Source organism: Ammospiza caudacuta, chromosome Z, assembly GCF_027887145.1.
Source record: "Ammospiza caudacuta isolate bAmmCau1 chromosome Z, bAmmCau1.pri, whole genome shotgun sequence".
Classification (NCBI taxonomy): domain Eukaryota; kingdom Metazoa; phylum Chordata; class Aves; order Passeriformes; family Passerellidae; genus Ammospiza; species Ammospiza caudacuta.
The window spans coordinates 26,181,205-26,207,951 of record NC_080632.1 but is presented as its reverse complement, the minus strand read 5'-3'; the positions used below and the strand labels follow the sequence as shown (position 1 = coordinate 26,207,951).

The 26,747-nt window shown below is 37.3% G+C and overlaps 1 protein-coding gene across 3 annotated transcripts in view; it reads right to left on the bottom strand.

Moving 5' to 3' along the window:
* Positions 1-5,593: 5,593 nt before the first annotated feature.
* The window catches only part of CDC42SE2 (CDC42 small effector 2), an 84,198-nt gene continuing 63,044 nt past the window's right edge, over positions 5,594-26,747 (bottom strand). For all 3 annotated transcript variants that reach the window (XM_058823334.1, XM_058823331.1, XM_058823333.1), the window contains 3 exons: positions 12,991-13,092; positions 8,454-8,571; positions 5,594-8,028 (listed from right to left, as the gene is read on the bottom strand). In XM_058823334.1, the coding sequence (XP_058679317.1) occupies positions 8,473-8,571; positions 12,991-13,092 (201 nt within the window). In that variant the 3' untranslated portion in view covers positions 5,594-8,028; positions 8,454-8,472. The remainder of the gene's footprint in view (positions 8,029-8,453; positions 8,572-12,990; positions 13,093-26,747) is intronic.

Below are 26,747 nucleotides of genomic sequence, written 5' to 3'. Positions count from 1 at the left end.
GTATCTGAAGCTGTATTAGAAGTGGAAATTTCTTTCTTTTTTCACCAGATGATTCTAAGTGTTCTTACTGACATAAATGAAAAAAGTAAAAGTAAGTTGCAGTGACCTCTGGTAAGAAAAGTTGTCCTATCCTGGCTTAGTTCCTGCAGTCCTTGTTCAAATAAATCTTTTCATTACAACAAATGAGGCTTTTTGACAAGAATACTGAGACCCTTTTTACTTTTCTCAGAGGATCTATTTTTTCTTATGTCATGGTAATTGCTTGAAGCAGCAGAGAACTCTCTTGTTACCCTGCTGCTTCTGCAGTAGTCTTATCTTTCTGACTGCAGAACATAGGCAAGGGACAAGGCAATTGGTTTATGGAAAAAATGGCTGGTTTTATATAATCATTACTAAAAAAATAGATGAGTTTTTCTTTTTCAAAATGTCTATTATGCCCTGTGTGCTTGTGCACCTCACTAGGAAGCTCTGAAGTAATCTTACAATAAGTATTACTGATGAAGTGAGGGTAAGGTATGGTATGCCAGTCATTTGATGTTATGTTACAAAAGCAGTAATGATACCCTTTAAAAGGTTTTAACCCTCAAACAAATTTCAAACCACTGCTGATGCTACTGGTTGAAGAGCATTGTAGGTATTTAGGGGCAGCTCTCCTATGTTTGCTGTTTCAAGCCTCTCTTAAATTCATTAGCTCTGGCTGCATATTCCTGACAATCCATTGAGATACCAATGGCTATGATACCATTTGTGGTGGGAGAATTAAGACATCTCTCAGGTGTAAAAGAAGAAGCAGCAACAGACATAGAGTCTTTGGAAATAGTTCTCAGGAGCCCTAAAACCTTAAGCAGTACACAGTGAAGGAATAAAAACGCAGATGATGTGGTGTACCTGAAATTTGGGCAAAAGGTGCTAAGAGGAAAAAGCAAAGCATTGAAATCCTGAACCACAGAAAAGTTTTCTTGGTTCTGTAAAAATCCTCTAAACTCTTTGCAGCCCTCTGATTCGGATTCTCTTGGTCTGATTAGAAAAGGCCATTCTCATTTGCAGGTTCATTCACGGTCAGAGGACTGGACTGTAGATTTCTCAACTGGGAAATAGTTCAGTGTGCTGTGAAACTGGCTTTACCCTGAGACAATGGGGAATCTAAAGCAGTTGCCCATCCAGAAAGGCCAGTGCCCACTTTCTAATTACTGAAATATTTATTAAAACTTTTAAACACATTGTAATGTGAACATCAATATTGCAAATAAAGGGGCAGGGCAGGGAAAGGTTATGGGCCCTGTGGCATGGTTTGTTGGACAGGGCTGTGGAAATTTCTTACTTACAGAACTTAAATTTAGAAGGCATGTCTGTTCCCTCGAGAACTTTTCCTCATGGGTGTGGACAGCTTCCCTCAGTGAGAAAGCTATTCAAATGAGCAGCTGCACATACTTGATCAGAGTTTTCTAAGCAGTGACAGCTCTGATTATTGTATTGATAATAGACAGCTCCAGTGGCCCTTCCATGAGCTGACTGCTGGCATAACCCTGCTATATGGGGCAGTGAGCAGGAGGATCTAACTTTCTTCACAGCATTAACCAAATGCCCTTTCTTAGAAAATGTGGTTTGAAAAGGATTTTCTTAGTGCAGTACTGTGCATATTTGCACATGGAAAGACCGCAGTGCAGCCCAGGAATGTGATGTAAGTGCCTCACTTAGTGTGTGTGGAGGCTGGGGGATGCCTCAGCTGCCCCAGCTGAGGGGCTGCCTCAGCTGCCCTTGAGCAGGGCTTTACCTGCTGCAAGCACTCAGAAAAATAGCTGCAAGTGCCTTGCACGAAATGGCTTTGGCACTTCAGCTTGGGATACCATGTCTGTCCTATCAGCTTAGCTGGCCTCCACATTGCTGTGGATGCTTGAAGTGCTGCTCCAAAAATGAGGACTCTCAGACAGCAACTGCCTTGTGCTTTCAGAAATTGCTAGGCACTCTTAGAGACAGAATTATTATGTCCCATTACAGCACATACATTGCAGACAGTATGGGCCATTGCACCAACAGAGCTCATCAAGTTTTAATTTCGCTCTTTGAGGATATGCAAGTGTGTTTTAAGAGGCTGAAAATCCTACTTAAAATGACTGAAAGCAGTCATCTTCATATAACTTCACAGTTCAAGGTTTTATAAAGCTGTTGTTTTAGCCACAGTATTTCTTTATGTTATGTGTTTTCAGCGCTCTGGTTGTGTTTCAGAGAATAAGCAAAGAAGCTCTTAAATCAAATAATGGCATGGCAATTTAGTTCCTTTCCATGGACTGGGCTGGGTGCATTTTGGCAGTCTCTGAGGAAAACAGCATCTGTGCAATTGCAGTTAAATGTAAGCAGATATAAAAATGGGTAGTTCTAGTGGGACTAGAATCTATAGCAGTAAGTCCAAGTATCACTTTGATTTTGTCCAGCTCCAGTAAATGAAACAGACTTCTGAGAAAGTTTTTAAAGAGATGTGAAGCTACCGGGCCATCTATTCACCATCATATGCATGTTCACAGTAAGAAAAATAGTTTACATTTAATACAGACTTTGAAAATTGTCAATAAGAGTCTCATTTCCCAGCTCTGTTCATCATGCAGCCCTGTTGCCCTTGGCTGTTCTACTGCCCATTCTGACAGATCCTGACTATGCCAGCTGGAAACCAAACAAGCACTGCAACTTAGAGTAATTGTCTTGGAACCTACTACCTAAAACAGTGAAAAATGAATAAACCTTGCTGCACTGAGCTCTGGTTTTTGCAGCTGTTGCCAATAGCTCCTTCTCAAAAAGGATGCCATGGAGAATACATACAGTGCTTGGTCATCTATCAAAAGTTTAGCCTTCCCCCCCACTAAATCTTCTTTCTTTTCACTCACTCATCATTTATATCTGCCCTCCTGCTGTCCTCCATCCCTCCAAACCCAATACTGCTTACTGAAATGTGATTTTTTTATTCCTTATTTCCATCCTTGGAAATGTTTCTCTTCATTACAAATATGAAACGAAATGCTGTGCAATACCCCCATATCAATGCATTGCTCTACTGCTTAATGCATATACCACACATGAGATTATTTTTAATGTTGCAGAGGGTGGAATTTTGACAAGTAAAAAAATCTGTGGAGTGCCAGAATTTCCATTAGCATCAACCACTTTGAAATAGTACTCTTTTCCAAGATGTATGGCTCTTTGAAAGTTTTATTGAGAGTGTAAAGACTATTTCCTAAGGAAAACTGTTTCAGATTAGCCATTTCCCTAGAGATACCACATTTCAAGAAAGCTGAAGACTTCAAAATTAATTTCAAGCAGTACTCATTTTCCTCCTTGAGCCAATGTTTTAAGAACTGGCCTTGCACAACAACAGCCAACCAACCACACACACTGGATGAGGGACCACGGTGAGTGACAGCAGGTGCAAAAGATAAACCTAGGCTCCTCTGTGGTGCATTAGAGTTCCTCACACCACAGCCCCATCAACTGGAGTCATTCACCTGGAGCTTCCCAGCAGGAAGGGCACAAATTGGATAAACGTTCATTTTGCCTGGCAGATTATTTCAAACCAATTAAGACCTACAAAGACTGATGAGAGATTTAAAAAACCGAAAGCCAACAACCCCTTCCTGGAACTGAAGGCATAGTATAGAAAGCATATTCCTGGGAAACAGGGATATGCTGAGGACTCAGACATGCAGGGCACAGGTAGAAGACTAGTACTCCTAGAATGTTGACATTAATGTAAAGCTTTCTTACTGCTTAGTGACATTCAGTCCACTTGAAAGAACTGATAAACCAAACATAACACCCTACTGTTGGTTTCTGGTGATAGGCTCTGTTACTATCTTGTATATAAAAACAAGGCTCTGTTACTATCTTGTATATAAAACACACTACCAAATTTCTTGAACACCCCTGACAAACCATGAACTTGTCTATAGACAATGAAGGCTAAAAGCTCACACAAATGCTGAAATATTTACAAATGAATGGAGCTTTTGCATGACAACTTAGTTATTTTATAAATGGAACATCTGCATCATATTGAAGGAAGCAAGTTTGGTACTCATCAATTTATTGCCAACTCAACCAGCACTTTGAGTTTTCCAGGCTTAATAGAAAACTTGGTTCAAATCTGAACTTATAATTTCTCTTGTCTTGTGTGAAAGTAGAAAGTGATTTCTTGCAGAGTGCTGATAGATGGAATTACCACTGATAGCAGAAATGAATCATACTCCATGAGGATGGCTGACTTTTGACGATGATGTGGTTGTTCTTTTAGCAACATGTTCAACGTGCTCTGTGTCCCCAAACCAAGAAGAATACTCTGGACAAAGCTGGTGAGCACAGTGCATGGAAAAAGAGCTTTGAAAATGTGGAACTAGTCTTTCCAATAGATGTATTCATTCGGGCTGCAAAGCCTGAATGTTCTGTTTTGGGTGGGTTTTCCTTTTGGTTTTGTTTGGTTTTCTTTGTTTGTGGTTTTGTTTGGGTTGTTTGTGTTGGTTTTATCTTCTGTTTTGTTTCTTGTTGGATTGCTGTTGTTTTTTGTGTTTGTTGTTTTGGGTGGTTTAATACAGAAAAAGCTTGATGTTTTTCCATGGCCAAATTATCAATGTTCCCTGTAACAGATTAGCTCTGATCCCATGACACTCACTTCGATGCTCCCACGCTTACTCTGAAGAAGCATTAGGAAACTGATCCAGGTTGAAACTAACCAATGTGGTCATACAACCTTTCCTAGAGGTCAGCATCCATGAGTTAGCTGCCAAATCAGTGTCAGTGCTAGTATGGACTGTAAGGGTAAGCAGATGGGACCAGTCCAAATCAGTTTCATGGGTGTGCCTTTGAAGTAATCCTACTAATTACTGGCAGAACTTTTAATGTCAGACACTGAAAATGCATATACAGTGGAATATTTGGTCTTCAAAATACATCTTTGTAGATAGTTTTAAGTGTCTATAACCTCAGCATTAAAAAAATAAGAACTCTTTAGCTGAATGGTATCGCATGGATTTATCTCCATCTTTATTTTACTTTAAAACCTTATTTCCTTCTAGCTGTCTTTTTTCCCCCTCAACTGGCAATTTAATGGACTTGACATGAGCTAAAGAATTCATTATCAATCTTCATAAGAATTTAGCATGAAATTTAAAGTAGAAGTTAGTACTTAAGGAATAAACTTTGAGAGTTTCAAATATAAAAATTAATTGAGCCAAACAGTAGGCAATACTGTGCCTTGTGGGTACTTTTAATGCAGGTGAGCATATTATGGTGACAAGTCTTTTACTGACCACCACAGTAACCTGCAGCACAATCAGGAAAGTAACACACATATGAGCTGCAGTCCAAAAGAAAGATTTCCAAAGTATTTTTAGGCAGAAGCCCCTGGCATACATGTTAAATCAATGTGACAATAATACTGACAAAATTACGGGTTAATCCATATGGCAACAGAAGGGTCAAGTGCGGCGAAAAAAACTCAAGCCTGCAATTTATTTATTGACACTAATAGGTTACTCTTTTCACCACAAATCTGTCTGTAAGATGCAAGTGCTTTTCTAATGCAAATATAATTTATGGAAAGGAAAAAGGGTAGGCCACCAACTGAAAGAAAACATTTATTGAATCAAAGTCAATACTTTCCTTTTAATATCTACAAGCCAACACTGAACTGACTTTATTCAAGAATGAACACAATGTACAAAAAAAGTATGTCTGTTATAAAAATATGTCAATTTTTTTTCCTGGCTATTGAGCTGAAAACATTTTGGCAAGTGCAAAATAGTTTTGGCAAGCAAATTTAAGCTGCTATTACCAATAACAAAGATCAAATAATTTTGTAATAATTTTGTAGTATATTTAAGAGTCATTGTTAAAGTGGCATTGGAAATGCTAACCCCTAAAAAAAATATATGTATCACTGCACTGCCATGTACTTATGCATCCAGACAATTGAACATCTCATCAGGAATCAGAATCTTTATCAGCGAACACTGTCAAACTACTTTGAACTATTCAACCAGATAAGTGACATCTACCACTGAAATACAACCTAAGGAAGGCAAACTACCTCCATAGCTGTGTATTTTATGTGTTGTTTACAAACAGAGATAGAAGCGTAGGTAGATTCATAGATATTTAAATCACCAGCTGTTGCAATGTGAAATCAGAGAAAGAATAGAAAGAGAATAAAGATTCATTTATGACAGTAGTCTACATGCATATTTGCACATAGAAATGGATTTGATTAGGATCAGTTATGCCTTATTTGTTTAGATGGTTTGGGTCTTTTTCCCTCATAAAAATCTAATGTAACCAGGCCTCAAATAATTGACTTCTCTAAAACCACCAGCAAGAAGCAAAAAAGGGACCACTTATAGAGATAATCTGAAAACAGTGCAATATTAAAATGCAGTTTCACAACATGTGAAAGAAACATGCTTTGGAACCTGAGCAAAAGGCATTTTACTGACTTAGTAAAAAGTCACCCTGTATGTTGTTTACATTGGCACCTGTTCTGCCAGATTAGTATGTCGCTCTTAGCAACTTCCATGGCCCTAAATATTTAGTGCACAGATACTGCCAACTACTTAGAAATGTCTACTAAACTTTTCAGCCAAATTGCAGGCAGTCTGACATGCTGCTACTGGAAATGACTGTACAGGTTGAAATTAATTGTAGAAAGAAAAAGAAGCAGCCAAACATGTTGCTCTTCTGTGTAAATAGACTAAAGCGATTCCACAACACTTAGATACGGTACTACACTGGTTTACGGTCTCAAGGTCAGCTCTTTCAAAATAAATATACTGAACATTTACAACAAATGCCTCATGAATGCAAGCTCTCTCTTTATTATTTCAAGACCAATTGGATAAAAACTAAAATAAAGACATGACTGAAGCAGCTAAGTTACAAGTCCTTTTTCAGAAACAGGCATGACTTGGTGCCACAGCAAAACTTTTCACATCTGCAGTAAGCAATTTTTTTTTTCTTTTAGCACCAAGCAGGCCACCATAAAAAGCAACCTCACAAAGCATGCAGTCATCTACTCTGTTGATTTTGTATGAAATAATTATTTGTGCTTGCAGGTCTCAGACCTTTAAAAAATTCAGTGAACATTAGGTAATTGAAGACACTAGTGGAAACTCATTCATTTCTAAACTATTTGAGTGGAGAAAATATTAAAAGACTAAAAAGCAACAGAATGTTGTGCATTAATGCAAGGGTTAGGAACTTATGTTTTACAAAGGAATTTACTTGCTGCGGCAGTTACGTCTAGATATACACAAGCTGCCTTTTGAGATAGTTAAAAAGATGGCATTTAATGTTTGGCTTATAAAGAAGAAATACTTTTCTAAAAACCCTCTAAAAACCCTAAAAACCCTCTAACGTTATAGATTCCAACACATTAGTATTTCTGAGGAATGAGGAAAGCTAAGAATGGTACTTTAATGTGCCTTAGAACAACTAAAAAGCAACAACCAATCCTAAACAGCTCTGTTGGAATCCATAAAGTTAGAGGGTTTTTAGGAAATGGTTAAAAAAGTATAGGCCTCAGACTGAAGTTTTGTTAGCATTGCAAATACAGCAGAAAAGTTTCCCAAGCAGTAGAGCATACGTGACAAATAACAATGGGCCTCTGTAGAATTGGCTTATAGATGGCAACAAGGTTATTTAAGGTATATCTTTAGAAGGCTAGCATGAATAGAGCTAGTCTGGTTTGTCCAGTGTTGTCCATATCTGGACGTAACTTCCGCGGCAAGTGAGTTCCTTTTTAAAATGTGAGTTCCTAACCCTTGCACAGCTCTACGTCCATGATACTGGTAGAGGCCAATGCGTGCATGCCACTGAAAGGCACAGTCGGACCAATCTCATAAGTGGCATCATCAGAGCAGAACAGCAACTTTTCACTGGACTAATCACGAAGGGTGAACAATGAGCCATCACTTCTCTTGTCATGAGCACAGAAAGCAGTCACCAAGGCAAAAGAGAGGACACAGGAAAGAAGATACAGGAACTCACATAAACCTAGAAGACAGAAAACATGCATTAAACCAAGTTTAGAGCATTCTGACCATCTTCCAACTGCAATACTGCTATACATTGACTTAACACCATACATCTTATGGAAGCACTGCAGGAGTGGTACCATAATCACATCACAAACTTCTTAGGAGATTTGTTTTACAACTAACTTCACCTGCGAAGATCGGCCTACAAGATCACCTTTAGTTAAAACATACTTAAGGTCAGACTGACACAGTCAGAACAATCTGCACTCCATTCTGTGAAAAAGTAACATTCTTACAAGATAGCTAATTTTTTACTCAGAAATGGATTTAAAAATTGGACATCATAAGGACACAGATTTTTATAAAGAGATAATTATAAGGCAGTATAACTGTTTTTCATACTGCTCTAACAGCGCCTAAGAAGTAGAATGAAATACTTACAGGAAAGTTATCCCCAAGGTTATCCTGCCTTTGTATCTACGAGTTGCATTTGAACATTTGCAGATATGCCACCACCATAGCCTCCCTTGGATTGCATCTGATTCTGAATTGAGCTGACCTGGGGATAGAAGGGAAAAGAAGAGTAGAGGAAAGACGAAGAACAATGAGTTGTAGCATCTTCTTGCTTTTGATTTTATTTTTTCTCTAGGTTTAGTTTCCAAGCTCTCCTTTGTTACCAGTAAAGCTATATTACTTTTTCACAAGGACACATGCATCCAAGGCTTGCTGAAATTTTAACTTCAGCATGTAGCTCAGCAGAAAAGATCAAAGAAGTGGTGCTGAGGCAAAAGTTTTTCCTCTCTCCTAAAGAAAACTGGCTGATTCATGGTTTCACTGACCCACTTGATTAATAAAAAAAAAAAAAAAAAAATCAAATCTTTTACTGGCCTTGACTCCACCTGACAAACTAAAATTTATCTTGTTATAAGGAAAACGTTCTCAGGCAGGTATAAATGAACCATACATTTATCACTAAGTAAACATCACTATATTAAAGGTATAATATCCAACTTGCAAATATCTGTATGGCTAATTCAGATCATTAAAACAGGGCAAAACTAGGATTTCCTAAATCCAAAAATGGACCTTTTGGTTTGTGGAACATTTTTGATTTATCTATTTACGTGACAATATACAATGCTTGCCTTAATTGATACTGATCCTTTAAATGGAGGACATTTTCTTTTCAAATCACAGTAAATCTGAACTTTCTTGAACATAGCTTATTTGAAGGTATTTTTAGTCTGATGCATATAAATCTTCGTGTCCCCCTTTTCATGCCTCATGTTTCAACACATGCACATCCTGCTATGACTTTCACTGCCTCTATCACCAAACAGAAAAGGAAACCCATAGTTCTTTCCTGCTTGTGTTGCATGAGTCAAAATAATCACGGCCAAGCGCCTGCAGGAAGACAACTTGAATCTTAAAGGTTTGGCCCTTTTTTCTCTGCATCCCAGAGCATACATAACAACTACACAAAGAGTGGAAAATAACATTCATTCAAAGCTATGCCTGCAGGGCACCACTTGCAATTATTTCATCTATGCTCCTCCTTCACAGAGACCTAAAAACACCACTGGAATATCACTGTGCTGTATTTAAAACAGCACAGGAGCAATATTTCCAAGCAGCTTGCACGATATCCCCTGTCTACGAAGATGAAAGAAATATATTTTCTTTTCCACAGCAAGCAAAATACATGCACAGAATACGTCAGCAAACTCATTCTTCCACGTGGTTTTTCAAACCTGTGCGACAAAAGAGCCTGTTTTATTGATCTGTATCTTCAGTGGCATATTGCTATGCAAAGGATTGTGGGTTTTTTGATGTATTTAAGCAGCACAATCTAAAACCATTTTATGCTTCGGCCTTTTGCTGAAATAAGTGATACAGTCGCAGCAAAGCAATACTACCATCTTATATTTCTTCAAGGAAAAGTGTTCAGGGCCAATTTTCTAGTGCATCTGACATCAAAGACTACAAACTCAGTAAATGAGTGTGCTGTAGTGCATGGGGACGTATATAAGAACTTTCACATTTTACCAAGCTGCTCATCTTCTTCACTAAGCATCTTTTGCTGCCCATGGCAAAAAACAAAGTCTGAATTCAAGTTTTTTCCTCAGAAAATAATGAATCTACACATAAATGTATTCACAAGAGTGAATATAGGATGCTGGTAATTTTTTCTGAATGAACTCTCAATCCAGCATAAAAAGACCTATAAAAATTCCCAGGCCACATCACCTTTCCACCTAAAAACTTGCTAACAAGACTTGAAAATTTTGGAGAGCAGCAAATCAACACAAATTGCAAGACTGAAGTATTGGTTTTCAAGAGTATTTCTAAAAGTTAGACTAATTTCATGAGTCACACATGAGCACCTGGATATGGAAGTATCAGTCTTAAATTCAGAGATTACTGAATGGAACTAGTCTGCATTAACATTTCAGTAGGTATTTTGTATATGAAAACCTTCGTAGGAGACATACAATTTTAAAATTGCTACGCAAAAAAGGTCTAACGTTTGTAGGCTTTTAAGGTGCCATTCTTTCTGAAGCACGCTCCTTTTGAGGCTGAGCAACAAGAACAAGCACTGTGAGATGCAATTTTTGGTTTTTTAGTTTTCCAAAGATGCCATTGCCTTTCTCTGATGACATGCAAGAGCAAGGTTCTTCTCTCTTATGTCTAATTTAGATGGGACTTAAGGATTTGAAAGATTTTGGAAAGGAAAGAAGATTGTACCCATTAAGAGTCATGCAAACTGTTGTGTTGCTTATGCATCTCATTAAATTTCCCTATTTCCTTTTTTTTTTTGCCCTCCCTTTCTGAGTTAGGAAACAGCACAGACAGATCTTGAGAAAGAAAACAATGGAAAATTACATGAAATACATGAAATCAAAGACTGAACTGAAGAAAATGAAGCATTAGAAGAAAGAAATTTCACCACGTACTGTGAAAGCAAAATAGGGAAAAAAGGGATGGAAATAAACAAGAAACAGTGCACAGAGGGCTCCTGCTGTTTAAGTACACCTCTGACAAAGAAGCAAGGCACTCTACAGAGAAGGAAAACAAAAAACCAAAATATTTCAGAAATATTCTGAATAGTCAAAAAAACTATTCAGTCAGAATTGTGAGGATGTATAACAAAGAATATGCTTTTGAAAAAAGGCACAGACAGAAAGTGAATAAAGAACCAAATATAAATGGAAAAACAGTAAATAAATGGCAGGTATTCACCGAAGTTACTCAAAAAAAGAAAGCACAAAGAGGTTCCTGAGGGAATGTAATGTCCATACTATAAAGGAAATTATGCAGCAGAAGAACATGTGAAGGTTAACACTGTAATCTTGGAATTTACACTGTGAAGAATGAATGTGGAGACCACCACAGAAGAGGCAGAAAGTATGCAGTGTGATAAAACAGAGATTTGAGCCTCTGAAGCAGGGGGAGTGGGAATGACTATTTTTCAATACAGATACTTTCCATATAGGATCAGAAAAATCTTGCTGGTCATTGATGCAGCACATTATCCAAATGAAAAAAAGAAACAAAAAAGAGAAAAAGAGCTACTTAGAAGCATTCAAAACAAAAAAGTTTATGTAGAGAGATAATAATGATTACCTACTATATGGGGATAAATTGGGTATTATGCAAGAAAAGGATGAGAGCAAACAGGCAAAAAGTGAAAAAAAATAGCTTCAGGCCACCTACACAAATCTCAAATGAGGCAGCTCAGCTGTGAGACTGAGGAAGGTTCCCTCAGGAGAAAAAACAATTACTGAAAAAGCATCAAACAAGCTGGTCACACTAGTCTATTATTTCAATTTATAATGGCTTTAAATATTAATGTAATATATCACATTAAAGAAGGAATCAGCTTTAACTAAATTTTGTCAAGTGGAATTTGTGTTTGGCCATTTAACTTGCTTACAGAGGTTTTACTAAAAATCATTTCCAGCCCACAATGTTGTTTTCGAAAAACATTTTATGATGTTGAATTTTCTAGCTATATCCTTCCTCACTACGTGCCAAGTTAAAAAAAAATTTTTGTGTGATCTCAATAACACCAACTTAAACTAGTTGAAGTTACAAATGAACTCCCTTGCTTACATTTAAGCTTTTTTAGCTCTGCTTTCCATTCTGGTATTTCTGACAGACACAGAGATTTTTCCTATTTGTCAACAAGTCTTTGTCATCTCCAAATATGTTTTCCTTTAAAGACTATTAATAAAATCAAGAAGTACTTTTCCTCTACATACAACCATTTTCTATATTTTATATTATTGACCTTAGAAACAGATTGATATTTCACAAAAATTTGAAGCTCTAAAACATACACCTCCTTCCATAAGCTCATTTTCATTATTTATCTTAGCTTCTGTTTTTTCACTTTCAGACAGCTAAAAATATTTATTAAGGCCATCTTTCACAGGAAGCTACAAAATCTTACTGTGACACTGCTTGCTCTTGAAATAATTCACACTGCAAACAGGGCTACAGAATATAGAAAAAGCTCAGCAAGAACACCCAAACATAAATTTGTTTGCACTATAAACTGAGGTAAGTTAGAATTCTACATGAACTATATTTCAAACAACTTGAGGCAATTAAGGTAAGAAATCTAGTTAACTATAAGACACTTGGGTTCTTCTATATAATACCTGAGTATATTTTCAAGTATACATCTGTTTTGGTTCATACATATAATCAGAGTGGATTTTTAGTTTAAAATGTATTCTATATAATTTATACAGCACCTAAAATGTGTTATCAATAAATATAGGAATTAAAAAACAATCCATATTCTTGAATGCTCGTGTTTAGGACTTGGAATTAAAATGCTACAAGGTCATTCCTCAGTTTCATACCGATGCTTTCTTATAGCTGAAAGACTCATTGTTTAAGCTACAACATACAAATACAGTGTTCCTGTATTCTGTCTAATATGAAATGATGTTCATCCACGCATGCTTACTGAATTCATTCCACTGAACAGGTCTCCAGATCCTACATGAGCTGTGTGAACAAAGTTTGTCGGCTCCCCAATCATGCTTCGATCAATCCGCCGTCGTCTTTTCTGAAAGGAAGGTAAAGAAAATATCTGAGATTCACTGAAAAGGCAAAAAACTGTACATATCATAAAGGCAGAAGTTAACCATCTATAGGAAGGATATTGCATATACTGTAAGGTATTTTAACAGAGTCAAAAAACAGAGACCAAATTCTGAGGTTAACCAAGACACTAGTTTTACAGTCCTTTTTACTCGGAGGATGTGTACTGACAAGCATGGATACCACTCCCAACATTTAGGCCAACAAAACATTTGTTAATAACCTTAATAAATTCCATATTTATTAACCAGTATTTGCAATGTTTCATACAGTAACTTCTGCCTATATTTGTATTTAAATCATGGTGGGACAGATCAAATTTGAGTAATTCAAAACAATAATTAATGATTAAAGTGTGTTAGAATAGTCCACGAAGCCTCTAACTTACAGAATTTCTTATCTGCATGCCCTGGTATTACTGTTTGCAATATACTTCATGGCAATGTCCAGAACAGTGCCTTGAGTTTGATCAGGGTTAGTCACAGATGTATTTTTACTGAACTCTGAACCCACACACTCAAGATCACTTCCAGTCTGCATGATTCTCAACTGTGAGCTGAAGGGGTGCAGTGCAGTACTAAGGCAAAATGCCAGCTCAGGGACTCTTCTGATTCCCATACCATGCAACAGAAGGCAAGAATTGCTTCAACTCTGCTTCCCGATTTTCAGAGTCACAGCTTCATTTTTTAGTAATCTAATAACATTCAAGTAAAAAAATCAGAGGCAGTAAAGAATTTCTCTAATTAAAGCTGTTTTGGTTGCCTGCCTCCAGCTAAGCATTGCATTTAAATGATAAAAACAAGAAAACCCTATCCTCATTTCTTAGGCCAGAGCCAGGAGCTTACACGGAGCAATTAATGCAGCGTGTAGTCACCATATGCCCACACTCTGAAAAATGTCTGCATTTGGAAAAAAAAAAAAGCCACGAAACACAGTTCTAATATCTCACTTTAAGGTATGTTGTACAAAGTAGAGTTTAAGAGCTAAAAACCTACTTGAGCTCAAATGAAACCTTCCTATTACCTTAAAGTTCCTTCGGTCTTGTTTTTAATGATCTCTATTTCTAATTGGCTATGAGGTTGTAAGACCACACAGACTCAAGGCATGAAACTACATGCCTCAAGTGGGCTAACTACTATTTCAATAGCTACAGATGAAATCTTTATGAATCAGAGCCCATATCTATGAGAATACATCATAAGGTTTAGCCAGCAAGTACAGAACAAATTTAGTCCTGTCCTGCCCCTTTTCCCTATTACAAAAGGAGATTTCAGTAGGTTTCAGTACCTTCTTTGCATGCTATGAATAGCTGGGATGAGGAGGAACACGTAAAATTCTGTGGCAACAGCTAAATACAATGATCTGATCTAAGCTAAAACTACTAGTTTTCTCTAATTCCAAAGAATTTTGCAAAATCAATCAATTGATCAAATAAAATATTCCAGCTGTAAAAAAGTTGTATTTACACCATCCTCTACTGTAATATGCTGTAATGTTGACACAGAAAGATGATCTAGATAGCTGTATAAAAATACACTGCTTTAATTAAAACACTTAAAATTATTTAATGCCTGCAGCAGTTGCCTCTCTCCCTCTTTTAAAAAAACAGCAACCAAATGTATCTACACAATACATCCATAATTCATTTTAACAGATTTTTGATGCAGAGACGATATAGACAAACTCAAAGACTTTAGATTTTTCTTATCTTGTTTATGAGTTTTTAAGACAATTTAATGGTTTTTTTTCTGTTCAAAGTAACTTATTTTACTCTTTAACTTGTTAAGATCACTGGCATGCCATTAACATGTGCTGGATCTTGTGAATGACTGTAAATGATTCTCCACTAATCATCAGGTAGTCAACCAGTAACCACTACTTCAACCACACTGCCACCAAACCATGTCTCTTATCTTAACTGAGTTCCTTATCAGAGACCATTAGCCTGCTACATCTGCCTGACATGTGCCCACTGATGTGAGCTCTATGAAGCTGTGGAACAGTATTTAAATGCAGTGCCACAAATTACTTCACTGTGAAAGTGAACAAAAAATCGATTTCCTTTTTTTTTTTCCTGCAGGAGTACCCAGCTTGCATTTACATTACTGTTTTAGCTTGGATCCCGAAAATGCTTTTGAAGCAACTTTACCACTTCTCACTTATCATGATTCAATTTTAATTTTAGACTAACTCTGGAGTGCAAAAATTACACTTTTTAAAAAATGAAGCTGAACTAGAAGACTAACTGATGTTCTCCCATTGCTATCAGACATGGAGGCCAATGAACCAGGTGAGCCAGGCTGGAGTAGATCACAAGACATCTAATACACATCATGACTCCCCAACAGCAACTATTCTGCTGTCCTACACAGCTGATCCTATTAGAATGTGCTGTTCCTGCAGGCATGGTCTCAGCCACAACCAAACTCACCAATTAGAATGTGTAAAGACATGGGGAGCACTGCAAAAAATAATCTCTTTACAAGGAGCGTAACACAGGAGAAAGCAGTAGGGGAACACGCTTGAAAAGGTTACAAAGCTTTTACAGAGGACACTAGAAATATAAGCTTTGCCAGGATTTCATTCTGAGGTTGTATTTTTTGAGGCCTTGTATCTGTAATAATACATGGATAACAATGTATGTATGCTAATGTAAGAATTAACACATGAGATTGATTTTTTTTCAGTAAACTGAATTTGAAAGAAGCAGCACATTCATCTCCTACGTAGGAAGAAATTAAACATAGTTATGCTCATTTCTCTCTACCATCTGTGGCTTTCCATGCTCTCTCCTTTTGCAGCTCACAAGCCTTCTTACATGACTGATTCGTTGTGGTGAAGGACTAATTTTATGTTCTGGGAGTTAAAAGTGCACTGCTTGGGAAGTGGCCCCTGTCTTCTTCAGGGCCATAGAAACTGTGGCTGATCAGCTGAGATAATCACCATGACTTTCAGGAGGGAAAGACACATCAAACACTTCATGTTAAAAAGAAATAAAAAATGCTGACAGGGCTCAGCAAAATTTAATGCCACTAGGCTTCACCCATACCTCAAACTGCCTGACATCATAACATAAGTAATTACCCCTAGAATACATTTACACACCACTGATTAAGTAGTAATAAGTAGTAATGAAATGTGACTAAAGGTCATCTATAAAACAAATGAATGTTTATGACACTAGTGCAAAGAACTTCAACATACACGCCCCTGAGTATTCGTACCATCTAAAGCTTTGTTTTCAAATGTTTCTGACTAAAGAAATAAATGCTCCAACCTAACTAAATGTCAGCCTAACTACAATGAGTCCTGTGTCCTCTATTTGCATTCCCTGTGGATTTTTTTCCTAGCAGGAGGGAAACAAAAGAAGGTTCATATTATGATTAGCTAACTTGACTGTTATCTTTCCTGACAGTTTAGGTCAAGTTGTTAAAACACTCGGTATCAGTGGACAAAAAACATTTAAAATCTGTATTACAGTATTTTTTCCCCTTTGCCTTGCGCCAAAGCACTTCCCCTTTTACTAGGAGGGCAAGGAGTGACAGGTTGCCTGCCTCCAGACAGATGAGATGAGAGGAAAAGACCTGTAAAAGGATCCTGGAAGTGTACCATGAAGTGCCATCATTAATGGCTTTACTCAGTTTTTTCCCTTGACAGAAAGCTTAAGAATTTGGATTGCAAAGTACATACCACGCAATTTTTACATCATGAAAAGAAAAACTGATCTTGAAACTGAAGCAGAACAGATGCAGGCTTGTGTGTTACATGTCTTGAGAGGAATGGAAATAGTTGAAGACCCACCTAAGAAGCCCTGTTCTGAATGTGTTCTAGATGCAATGAAACAGGATCACATTTCAGTTACCATAGAAATAAAGTAAAAATTGATCTTTTCTATTCTTAACCTGAAAGTGACACTTTGCACCCACACACTAGCATTTCCTTCAAAATACAAGATTAGAAATCAGAAAGCCTCCAATAGTTGCATCACACAAAATATTTTAAGCCTGCAAGTTTCTTGAAACTTTAAACAATTTTAAACTTTTGCCTAAAAAGTTAAATTATACCGTTTCTTTAACCTGCCCTTCAGCAAAGCCACAAACATTTCACTGAAATGCTGTTTTTCACAGTTCCAAAGACTATTTATGGCAAGAAATTCAAAACTGTAATTTGTTTCTTTAAACATACTGATGGGTCCAGAAGTATGTAAAATTTCCTTTCTATTCCCCTGTATTTTTGGCTTTCAGGGAAGAGGTTATCTGTCTTCACTATCTCCAGATTTTGTCCAGGGTTCAGGCTGCACTTCTTTAGCTCGTGCCCTTTCGTACGTGATGGCAGCACCTCTGAATTAGGCAAGCTCTCTGCCTGTATGAAAAAGACAAGTTTGGGAATTTTTTCTCCTTCGCGTGGTAATGCACCCCTCTCTGCTCTTCATGAGAGGTCCTCTCAAAAAAAAAAAAAAAAAAAAGTTAAGACACAGAGTAACACCAAGGTCTCAAACATATTAAAAAAACAAAATTAAGTGATGTCACTTAGATCTTGGAAGGCTGACAATTACTTTCCTGCTGGAAGCTGAAGATGCAAGTGAAGTCAACTTTAGTATGAAGTTTCATACAAAGAAATTCCAAAGTCAAGTGCCAGCCCACATTTGGTGGGTATCAAAAGCAAAGCAATCTGTTAAGCTCCAGAAGAGCACATTCTGCTAATTCCACACCAGATATTTTGAGATGGCTGTGACAGACATATCAGAAATCGAAGTCCAAGTGAAATATAAGTGACAACAGCATTCCAAAGGATCCCACAACACAAAAGTCTGCGTGGATTCTACCTGCAGCAGGCAGACCTCAAATGAAAGGGGTACTGCAGGTGCAGATGAGGAATGTGCACTAAAGTACATGGTGGAAACTGAAGAAATTCAGGGGAGATGATGTATTATGGCCTTATTGTGAATACAAAATTGCTGAAAACAATGCTTCTTTATTAAAATTCACACACATGGCATCTTTCTCCTATTGCTTACCCATTTAATTTATCCCACTTTACAAAACAAGAAAAAGTGCCAACTCTTTTTTTCCACAGAGAAATGTTCTTTATCCAGCTGTACAATGTCCTGGCTATTTATACCTTGGGATCTCAGTAAACTAAACTGTTAAGAAACCAGACAACAGAATGCCCACTCTCCGTAATGTCTACATGAGCAAAAAATCAGTGGCAGGGACAGGCTGGATCTTTGCACCTCACTTTGAGAATAACAAAATCTGGTATGTAAGTCACAAGTAGTAAATCCTTGTTTTAATCACTCTTCTCTAAAACTAACAGAGACATAGTTATGTTTGGATTGAGGAAAACTTTTTTTAAATTAATACTTGCTAATAGCATCAAGCTATCACAAGGGAAGGATAACTTTCCTACTGCCAACTTTTTAGCATTTACTCAAATGGTAGGAGTAATTTTTAGTAATTGTTTTATACATATAGTTTTTACTTACTTCATATGCAGTAAAAATACACTGCACATAACATATTTAGGAGTTACTGAAGTTATATTAGTATATCATGCATCTAAAGACATTTTTTATGTCATTCCATATTTATCTGTGTCCCAAAAGTACAGGGCACAGTACAATACATTTAGAGAGGAAGTAACATGCTGACCTGATCTATCTAGTCTGATTTTGTGCACTGTGTTTCCAACCAGATGCAAATCAATATGAAGTGTTCCGTACATAAAATACCAAGTGATGTACCTTCCTTTTTTTAATCAAGATTATCTAGTCTTTCATTTTAACTACCTGTAGAAGCATAAGTTTTGTTCAAATTTGTCACAATTTCTCCTTATTCTTCAAGACACAATTATTTTTCATGACATATTATTTTGGCTTGATACATAATGAGGAAAACCAAAACTTTGTACCATGCTTTGGCATCTCAACTGATACAGAGCAAAAAGATCAGCTTCCAAGATTGATTTTCCAGTCTTGCATCAATTTCTTCTCTAATATCAGACTATTAAAAAAATAAAAGGAGTGGAGATTGTATAGATCAATGTATTAGTAACACTCCACTTTTCAGTGGGTTATGGCAGGACCATCTGTGGCTTCAGTGAGCCCTGTTCACCTGCTAGGCTTGCCTTCGTGGAGTCAGCAATGCTTACTGTTGGCTGGCAGGCTCAGCAACCTTGCCAAGCCAAAAAATAGTTTTCCCCTTCCCTTAAATGAATACAGTTACAAAACAGGCTTATCTCTCTTGGCAAATGCTAACTAAAGAAGATTTAATTCCTCTCCACAGCCTTATTTGAGATTTAATAAATTTACTTGCTAACTCCCTACATGGAAATTCTCCCTGGTGAGCAGAGAACTAAACAATCCATCTGCACGTTATAAAGAGTTGCTTTGCAGAATGGGTTTCTGTGGTCAGAGAATAATCCCTTAACGTTGCCTCAAAAAGTTTTCTTTTTTAAAAGCAAAAAATGACTGTGCATTCATAAACACTAGAAAGCTACACAGCTTTTAATACTTGTCTCCACAACATGAGGATGAATTTTGACTGCTAGCTCAGCCACTACATAGGCATGAAATACAATAAGAAACAATTCACTCTCTGATACTTCCTTGCAAGCCTGCCCTTTAAGTAACAGTATGGTAGTTAGAACATAATGAAATACAGTAACTTTTAACATCATCTAACCTTTGTAACACTAGGAGATCTAGTGCCAAATATATCTTTCCATTCTAAACCAATCCAAATCCCCAACTCTCCTAAAGCAAAATAAATCCCAGTAAAGCCACCCAACTGCTACTCTTATGATAGACAGGGCAAATACAAAGAAGGAATATGCTCCTAGTTTTCCTCTATATCTACCTGCTATATTTGTTCTCACTATATTTTGCTTTCATACTATATGGGTGCACTATCAAGACACTGATAGTACAGATACGATGTGGATTTTTTTAAATTAAGTAAGAACTATCAGACTATAGGTTCTCACATCTATTGCGTTTGACGTTTCAGAAATAAACTTCAATCAGCAAGCCTTTTTTGGAGAACTTCTGTTACCACTTATTCTATAAGAAGTGGTAACGGAAGTTCTCCAAAAAAGTTCTGGTAGATGAGATAATTTCATGATTACCCAATGCAAAAAGCAAACTCTTAAACTGCAAATTCCCTTTGGGTTCTTTTTACCAATCAAGATAAGCATCCCTGAGGACATTTCAATGACAGAACTGTATGAAACAAAGCCATTTGCTGGCTTTGTATTCAAAAACTCCCCTGAAACTTCAAAAGCAGTTGCAGGCCAAAGATTAAAAAAAATTCCCAAGCCAGAAAGCTAAGGGAAGGATTTAATCAAAGATAGTCAAGATGGTCAACAATTTCAAGATGGAGAATTTGGATGGTCAGAGGAGAAACTGAAACCTTTCCCTTTATTTTCCTTCTTTGACCTTTCACACTTTTTGTATCTGCTCTTAAAAAATACCAGCAGCAAGACTCCCTCTGCTTTGGCACCCATCTGATCCTCCAGACACTAACACACAGGAAGGGCTAGGTACTTGCTCAAAATAGGAAGTATCAGTTCACCCTGCAGAGGTAGTTTTCTGTCCTCCCACACACATGCTGTTCTACTTCCAAAATACTCTCATAGACAGAACATCTGAATGTGTATCAAGACAAGCTGTGGTCTGAGTGTGTGTCTCAGTTCCCAAGAGTGACCCATCAAAACAGCCTAAAAAGGTTGTAGCATCTTGCATCAAACTCTACATAAGGGGGCTGCAAGGGCAGGAGTACCCCTTGCATTTGTTTTTTTGCATTGAATATTAAGATGCCTTTCTCCACACTTTCCACCCTAATTAGGAACCTACAGATTCATGTCAAAACCAACACAAAGTATGTATGCATGTGAAGCTGAAAAGCTAACACCCATCTCTACCAACTAGATCATTAGGTAGCAAATTAACACTGTGAAAACAATGGCTGGATGTACAGGATCATCAAACAGTCAGTGTGATATTTTTGAAGAAGAAAGGTTGCACGTTCCCTAAACATTTCCCTGAATATAGTGGTGTCCTCATTTTTTTCAGCTGTTTTAAATCTGTGATGTTACACTGCAGTCCATCATTTATACAATCTCCAAGTACTATATAAAAGTTGTTGAAAGAGACACCATACAGAGTAATATTAAAATTCCAGTCAGCAATAGCATATGTTTAACATTTCAGTGTTTAATTCAATTTTTGAACCATGAAGTGACAATAAGCATTTGAAGTGTAGGAGCCCACATACTCTCTCAATGAGCCAGAGCAGGCCTATGAGTTTCAAATGCCCCATGTCAAAACATGTCCCACACAGAAGAAACACAGAGATGCACAACTAAGGTAATGTGCAAGATAGATTGAAATGCTAGGCACTGCCTCCAAACTACTGAATTTTAGTGACAGATTTATTCTAAAACAGTAACATGTGATATCTAAGCCCAGCATAACGATGTTCTAACCAATGCTGTGATCTCCATCAACAAGATACCAAAGCTGCTGCCCTCACTAAAACACATTTTTCTCAGTCTCCTACTTGGGCAGTTTTTAGCAGATTGTTTAAAGATTCCTGACTGGTTAAGGATCTTACAAACTCTGGCTTCATCACAACAGAAGCAGGAGGAAACTGGCACAGGCCTTCAAGCCAGCTCGTAAGCAACAGAGCTAAGTAGCAGGTCTCCAGCACACCCAGCTTTCATTAAGTTTCCAAAAGTTCATGATGCCTCATGATTTCTCTAGCTAAAGGAGTTAGGAAATTGAGACTAGGGAATGAAAAGACGTAAGTTTTTTAATAATGTGAGCTGTTACAACTAGCATCTAATAAGCTGATTATCATGTGTACACTGGATTTAGCTTTTACAGGAAAATCACTTGGCACGTCCTGACTGACTCAAGTGGAAAAAAATTATGAAATATGATTGTCTGAGCTCATCAGGAAAACAACTAGCAGTTCCATTCATGTATATAAAAAAGCAAAATTAAAGGAAAAATAAAATAATCTGAAATGCCAGCAAAGATGGCATCATTAAATCTTTGCAAAATCAGGTTGATTTTAAGTTTCAATTTCTCATCAAATTAATCTATTTCCTAACTTTATACATCAAACTGGATTGCACATAATCTCAAACAGCTCCTATTTTTTTAGGAAATTCACCACCTTCTAGCATCTTTTCAAGTATAAGCTTTTTGGTTTGTTTACACAATATTCCATTATATTATGATGATGTTAGCCATCATATGACAAAATTGGCAATTGTAGCCTATGTTTTCTAAATAAATAGGAAATAATTGCCAGATGAGGTCAAATGACTCTGAAGGACAATAGGTCTTTTAAGAAATGTGTTTAGATCACACATCAAAGGGAACTTGTTTCATTCCAGATGCTTGAACCACCTTTAAGTTACACAGTAAATCCGAATTTATTCCTTGGCATTAGCTAGAAAACACTGTCCTTTTCAAAAAACACATTAGTAAAATTTTGACATTTGCAACTTTCAACTTGGGTGTCATTTTGTCCACAAATTTACTTATCCTTCTAATAATTTTATTTTTATTACTTTTGGTGGTTTAATGTCTCTTTAAGATATTTTTTAAAAATGGTATTAACAAAAACCCAGTAATCTAAAAGAATCACACCCATTTTTTACTACAATAACCTTACTGCTTTAATGTCTTTAAACTGTGAAGTCTGACTGTAGATTAATAGGTAACAAATCAAAGGACAGTAAAGCATGATGAAAGCAACAAATCCTAGACTCAGAACAGTCTGGATTGGAAGAGACTTTAAAGACCATCCTCTGACCCCCATGTTTCCACTGCCCTCCCAACACTTTCCACCAGAACACACTGCTCCAAGTTCCTGACAGGAATGTGGCAACAGTAACTTCCCGGCACAACTTGTTCCAGTATCTCAGGATTCTCACAGTAAGTAATTTCTTCCTGATATCTAATCTAATCCTACCTTCTTTCATTTAAAAGCCATTCCCCCTTGTCCTACGACTAGCTGTGCTTGCAAGAAGTCCCTTCCTAGCCTTTGTAGGCATCCACGTCTGTCATACCAGCTTTGGTTTCTCAGCAAAAATCAGAGTATTACCATATCAACTCTACCCTTACAGCTGAATAACTTCCAATGCTTTAGCTGTTGCGTGGATTGAGTGCTCATTATCAGCCTGCACAGATGAAAATAAAGTTAATCACTGAAACTACAGAGTCAATCCAGATCTATTACATGGGTAAGGAACAAAAACTCTGCTGTACAGGACATAGGAAGAGAGACTGTGATACTGGGTTTGCTCATCTGTAAGAAGTGAGACATCTCCTTGTGGTCTTAATGGTATTCCATTACCTATATAGGAGGGAACAGAAGACAGAAAGCCATGAAGGTGCACAGCGCCAGTTTGAGAAGTTACCCAAAGTCACAACATAGAAAACACCAATTAAACATGTGAATACAATAAACATTTATGTAGGTGGTCAAACGCTGCACCAAAAACCCAGTGAATCTGCATGTCCATCCTTTGAAATCCCCAGAATACAACTGGTCCTGCAAAGTCTAGCTGGTTCTGCTTTGAGCAGCTGCATTGCACCAGATGGCATCCAGAGGTGTCTTGCAGTCTAGACTACAAGCCTCTAGCTTCAGATGGTGATGAAGAGCGGGCTGCAACTGACTTTCCTGCATATTCTCCCTCTGTTGAATTTTTCTTACATCCCCCCATAACCAAAAATGATAAGAACATAAACCAGAGGTTAAACGAATGATAGAACAACGCACCACAGACAAATTTTCTGGGAACTTCTAATAGCTTCTTATAGAAATCAAATCACAAAGTCTTGATAAGAGCATGCCACAAACTCTATCATGTTGAGCTTTCTTTCCATTCGCTTACTGACCTTTCCCAACAAGAACACAGGAAATACTTGCAAGATCATCTGGCATGATGAGAACTGTAGTTCTCTAGAGGATGTAGCCAGGATTACAACATGTAGCCTGCTCCATCAAATGAACGTCTCCTTACTTCCAAGATACAAAAAACAAAAGCTTTGGGTGTGCTTAAGGACGCTGAGCATTGAAACAGTTTGGTTAAGAAATTATCTTCCATGCGGTAGTAAGACTTCCTAGAGATAGCTGACTAAAGAGGTTTGTTATGTCTTGTGTGTGCAGGTGTCTGAAAACATTTGCATCTTGAGGGAAGCACACGTGGCATAAGGTACACTACATGCAAGCCTTCTCTAATCCTTTGTACACTCTGCATCTTCTCCAACACAATGATATGCACATACAAAATTTCACTGCAGAAAACTAAAATAACAAAAAATAAGCTGAAGTATTACCTTAAACAGGTAATAGCCACTGTCAGACACAGGATCCTCATACTCACCATATAAAACCAATCCCTTCGTAAGCTTAACACCTTCTCTGGACCAACTAAAGTATCTACTGCACTGAAGGTAATACTTCTAAAGGCACTGCCATATGTTCTCAGAAGCCTGCACATTCTGATTCACCTTTAACTATGACAATAAATCAGGGCCTACGTGGTATTTTCAAAAAATCTCTTTATGAAATTCATTGTAATTCCCTTACTGGGAAACAATGAATTTTCATGAGTTATGGCACTGTTTGTTTTTTAGCAGTAGGATTAATGAGTGGAAGATCTAGTACTTTTGCTACAGGAAAAGACAAAGACACAATATTTAATAGCAATATTCTCAGGAATCAAAAAAACACACAGTGAATTCACGAGTTTTTAAACACCTCTGTATCATCTTAGAAACTTGGCATTAGTTCACCCAGACAGCAGCAGCTTCTTGTTGGTATATGTGTGTATATGTATATATGCATATATATGCAAAAAATACCTGAATATTTTCCTAGTTTTCTAATAATATATTGTATAGACTACTTACTCCTCAGTGAAGTTTCACCAAAATGAACTTGCTCTAAATGCAGATACTTTCTTCTTAAATTTTTTTTTTTATACAAATCCCTTTTTAAGGGAAGTGATCCCATTACAGCTTTCTGTGTCTCAGTCTGAGACACACTCCTAACAGCTAACCTTTCTGGAGATCCTCCCACTGGCATTTCCTTGCTAAGTTATTTGTCACCTGAGTGACCTCAGCATTGTCTCAGGGTTGTCCCTCCTGCTCCAAAGGCATACTGATCAGTTACAGCCTCAGCATGAGTGCTGTCACCTAGCCTTGGATACCCCTATCTGCAGTAGGGGAGAAGAACTTGTAAGCATGGAATCACAAATTTCCTTCAGTGGCAATCCCATTTCTTGCTCTTGTGAGGACTTCTGCAAAGCTGCCGAATTTGACTTTCAGTCTGTTCATACAGCTCATTTCAGGAAAATCATTTTGTAAAAAATAAATCCCAAAATACATTATTATGTGACAATCTGTCTCTGCTTGTGCTTGAGGCATCAAAGCAAAAAATACTAAGAATCCACACAAGGGAAGGAGGAACAGCCTCCCATGTTCTTCCCATAATAAGAAAAATAGTCACACATTTGAAATGTGATCTCACTAGTGGACATTGAAATGCTGACACTATACACAAAATCATTAAAATACAATACAATAAGCAGCCAAGACAATTTAGCAAGGGGTGGCCCAGTAGGTATTTTAGAGATCTTTACACATCAAGCCTACACAGAGCATGGCTAGAAGCATCTCTGGAAGAGTAGTCTACCGGAAAGTCTTAAGGAATGTTCAAATCAGCAGCTGTGCTTAGTCTTAGATTAGCTTTCTGCTCAGCTTTTGACAAATTCAGAGCAGTAACTACCACAAAAGCCTCTGTCTGATGTGTGGCTAATATCCCCAAACGACAGAAGGGAAGTTGTTCAGGCACCAATTAACAAGTTCCAACAGAAACACGGCAGCAAAGGAGGAGCAACACGGTGTGCCATTGAAAATCTGTCAGTGCAAACGACAGACAATAAAGACAAAAGGACATTGTGTAGGAAAACTCGTCAAGCACTGCAAGCCTACATATTTTATTACAACAAGGAACATAAAAAGGAAGTCCTTTCAATAATTTTCTATTTTGTCTATGTCTTCTACTTGCATATGTTTTGATAACATTACATACAATTCCCTCAGCCTACTATTGGCAATTCTGAGGCTGAATTCACTGTAGAAATCCAGGAAATATATAGTGTGGTTTTCTCAGTGTGTCAAATCTAGTCATCTTACAGACTAACATGAAATATTGGAGCTTCTTATGATAGGAAGAATAGGAAAGCATGGTTTCCTACTGACAACTGCACAGGGAGCTTTGGCATTGCAACACTGAGCACCATGATAAACCCAAGATTTCTCCGGGTTCATGCATTATTGGCAACTTCAGGGCAACTGCTTCCCAGTTTCACAAGTGTAGGCAGCTTCTCTCAAAACCAAGATACACCCAACATCAGCTTTTGGCTATAGATTTGCAGTGACTGGCAGTTAAAGTCAGAATGAAGAATAAAAAAGAACAATAAGCACACAGAGCAAAATCAGGTCTTCTGAAGAGCTTCTGGCTGGGAATTTTTGAACTGGCCACATAATAACAACTGTACATTATTTATAGTAAGTATTTTTCATTTTACTCTTCAGCA